At 56.4% G+C, this 2,803-nt stretch overlaps 1 protein-coding gene across 1 annotated transcript in view; it reads right to left on the reverse strand.

The window, feature by feature from the left end:
• TLCD3B (TLC domain containing 3B) overlaps window positions 1-2,803 on the reverse strand; it is a 6,841-nt gene that overhangs the window by 1,699 nt on the left and 2,339 nt on the right. Inside the window, exons 3-4 of the mRNA XM_007452770.1 lie at window positions 798-1,032; window positions 273-368 (exon numbers count right to left, since the gene is read on the reverse strand). Of these exons, the coding sequence (XP_007452832.1) occupies window positions 273-368; window positions 798-1,032 (331 nt within the window). The remainder of the gene's footprint in view (window positions 1-272; window positions 369-797; window positions 1,033-2,803) is intronic.

Consider the following 2,803-nt stretch of genomic DNA (forward strand, 5'->3'; position numbering starts at 1 on the left):
GGGCCCCCCCGTCCCCGCCCCCGGCTCAGCCCCCGGGCCGCCTCCCCCTTGGCCCACCTCCCTGCCTCGCCTTCCTCGGGCAGGGGCCAGGTTAGGGGCCCCAGGCCCCGCTCCCCTCCACCCGCCCCCCTCCGCCCTGACGCCTCGCCTATACCCCGCCTTATAGCCCCGACTCTTCACCTGTCCTTTAAAGCATCTCCAATCGGTCCCTAAAAGTGCCCGCCCTTCCCCGGTCCTCCTGTCACGCTCAGAACCCTCAGCGCCCCTCTCACCTGGATGAGGATCTTGCCAAGGCAGACGAAGGGGGTGCTGACCTCTGCCATCAGCAAGCAGCCTAGAAAGAAATCTCCCTTGCCTTGACGCCACACCTGAGAGGAGAGGAAGGAAACAGCCTGTCCTGAGCCTGGGTTCCTGGGCAGCACCTGCCCCCCACCCCCGTCACTTTTGGGGATGCTTCACTCTGAAAGTCTGAGCACAGGTGAACAGTAGCTAAGCTGGGAGCACTAACTCACCGTATCCCTCCAACCATCCTGCAGGTGAGACGGGATCCCTGATACTACAGATGAGGAAACTGAGTCTCAGAGGCAGTGGTGTGTAACCACAGCTCCAAAGCACCACAGCTGGCTGCGATCCACCCTCTTGCTGTTTGGGGCTGGGCTGGAGCTCATTAACCCCTCCATGGGGCCCTCCATCCCGGGCCTGCCCTGCTGCTGGGACCGGGACCCAGGGCTTCCTAGGCTCCTGCAGTGCTGGCACGAGCAGGACACGGGGCCCTGGCTCTCAGCGGCCCCACTCACCACCGACAGTGGGAAGCACACGAGCACCATGACGGCATGGTGGAGCACCATGAGGAACTCCTTGTGCAGGTAGCCGCGTGCCGCGGCCCAGGTGCTGCCCGGGGCTCTGGTCCCCGCTTCATCCCCTCCGTGCCCCTTGACCTGGTGCTTGTGCCAGTGACAGAGGAACATGGCGTAGATGTCATAGATGAAGTAGGGCACTGCAAATTGCGTGTAGGCAGAGGAAAGCCAGTGTCTGTCGGGCAGAGAGAAACGGGGGTCAAGGAGGAAAGGGGATGGACAGGGCAGCTGCCAGGTGCCAGGGTCCACGCTGGATGCATCACAGGAGTCAGATCTCAGGGGATATTCGTAACAACGCTGAGACGGAAGTGGACTCTCAAGTTACAAGGGTAGAGGGTGAAAAACTTGCCCAAGGTCACACTATCACACAGCTGGTAAGTAGTAGGGCTGGGATTCAAACACCGACTGACCTGAGGACCCACCCAGGATTCATATTCATTCATTCATATTCTCCCTCTCTCTCTCTCCTCTCTCTCTCTCTGCAATATGGTGGGAGAAAAAGGAAGAGAGACCAGAAGACAGCCACAGACCTGAGGGCCGAGATAGAGTGAGAAAACAAGCCAGACCAGATCTGAGAAACAGCTGAGATCAGGACGAATTACAGCAGAAGAGTAATTCTGGGAGTGGTGGGGAGAGAGCATATTGGCTGACATTAATTGACTGCTTATTACATGCGGGCACTATTCTAATATTCTAAATCTTTTACATGCACAAACTTATTTACTCCCCACAGAAAGCTTATAAAAAGTAGGTATGGTTGTCACCCCATTTTACAGGTGAGAGAGGTTAGGTAACCTGACCAAGGAATAAACATGAGAAGTCTGGCTCCACAGCTCTCCTTCTCAGCCCTGCTGTCCCCTAGAAGTTTCGAGACAGGGGTCACAGACAGGCCGCATTGGGGTGTTGGTGGTGCTGTCAGCGGTGCTTGCTCTGCTTGAATGTGGCCCCATCTCTTGTTTTTTCAGGTACAGCCAAGCATTAAGGAGAAAACGCTGAGCAAAAGGAGTCAAGAGCAGAGAAAGTTCCATGCACTCAGTGAGTAAACAAAAATGAAAAGTGCATGAATACGCAACATTGCATTTTTCTTCTTGAGTCAGCACATGAAGCACCTTCTCTTAAATCTGTAGTCCTGTGACAGGTCCGAGGTGGGGTGGGAGGTCGAAGAGGCAGGCCCAGGGGAACTCGCCCAGCTCGGTGGAGGGATGAGAGCAAAGTCAGCCAGAAGGGACGCAAATATGAGGACAAAATAAGAGCAGCTGCTGAAGGCAGAGGTGGAGTGAGACCTGAGGGCAGGGCAGCCGAGGACCAGGGGTGAGATGGAAACAGAAGGTGAACCCTGGGGAAGGCTGGCCTGGAAGGGGACAGGCGGCCCACTCTAGCAGGGATGATTTCAGGAAAAGAGAAGCAGAGACGCATGCTGGAGTGTGTGACCAGGAGGGAGAGAGAGAGGAGAGGAAGCAGTGGCCCAGGTTAGAGACGAAGGGCAGGAAGGTGGAAAGGGGTCCAACTGGCCCAAGAGAAGTTAGAGCAGAGAGTGGCCTGGAGAGTCAGCCACAGCAGACACGGTGACACCACTAGCTTGTGGGGCTCCAGGACCTCCAGGCCCTGGGCTCCAGTGTGCAGGGTTAAACCCATTCCCACCCTCTTCAGCAATTAGGTGCTCAGAGGTAGTAGGAACAGCTGTTGCCCCTGGATTAACCCTGATCCTTCCCACCCACCTGAGGATTAAGTGGGGAGGGACAAGAACAGACTGGGTGGGGCAGGGGAGAAAATGTAAGAACTGAAAAGTGACCTCTGTAAGAAGGCGAGAGAAGGGAATGTGTGGGGATCCAGGCTCATCTTGGACCCAGGGGTGGGAATGGGGGGAGAGGACAAGAGGAAGCCAAGTCCCTGGGGTGGGGGTCTGAAAAAAGAGTTTAGCATCCACTCTGTGTGGCCAGAACCGC

Source organism: Lipotes vexillifer, unplaced genomic scaffold (assembly GCF_000442215.2).
Source record: "Lipotes vexillifer unplaced genomic scaffold, Lipotes_vexillifer_v1.1 scaffold426, whole genome shotgun sequence".
Taxonomy (NCBI): domain Eukaryota; kingdom Metazoa; phylum Chordata; class Mammalia; order Artiodactyla; family Lipotidae; genus Lipotes; species Lipotes vexillifer.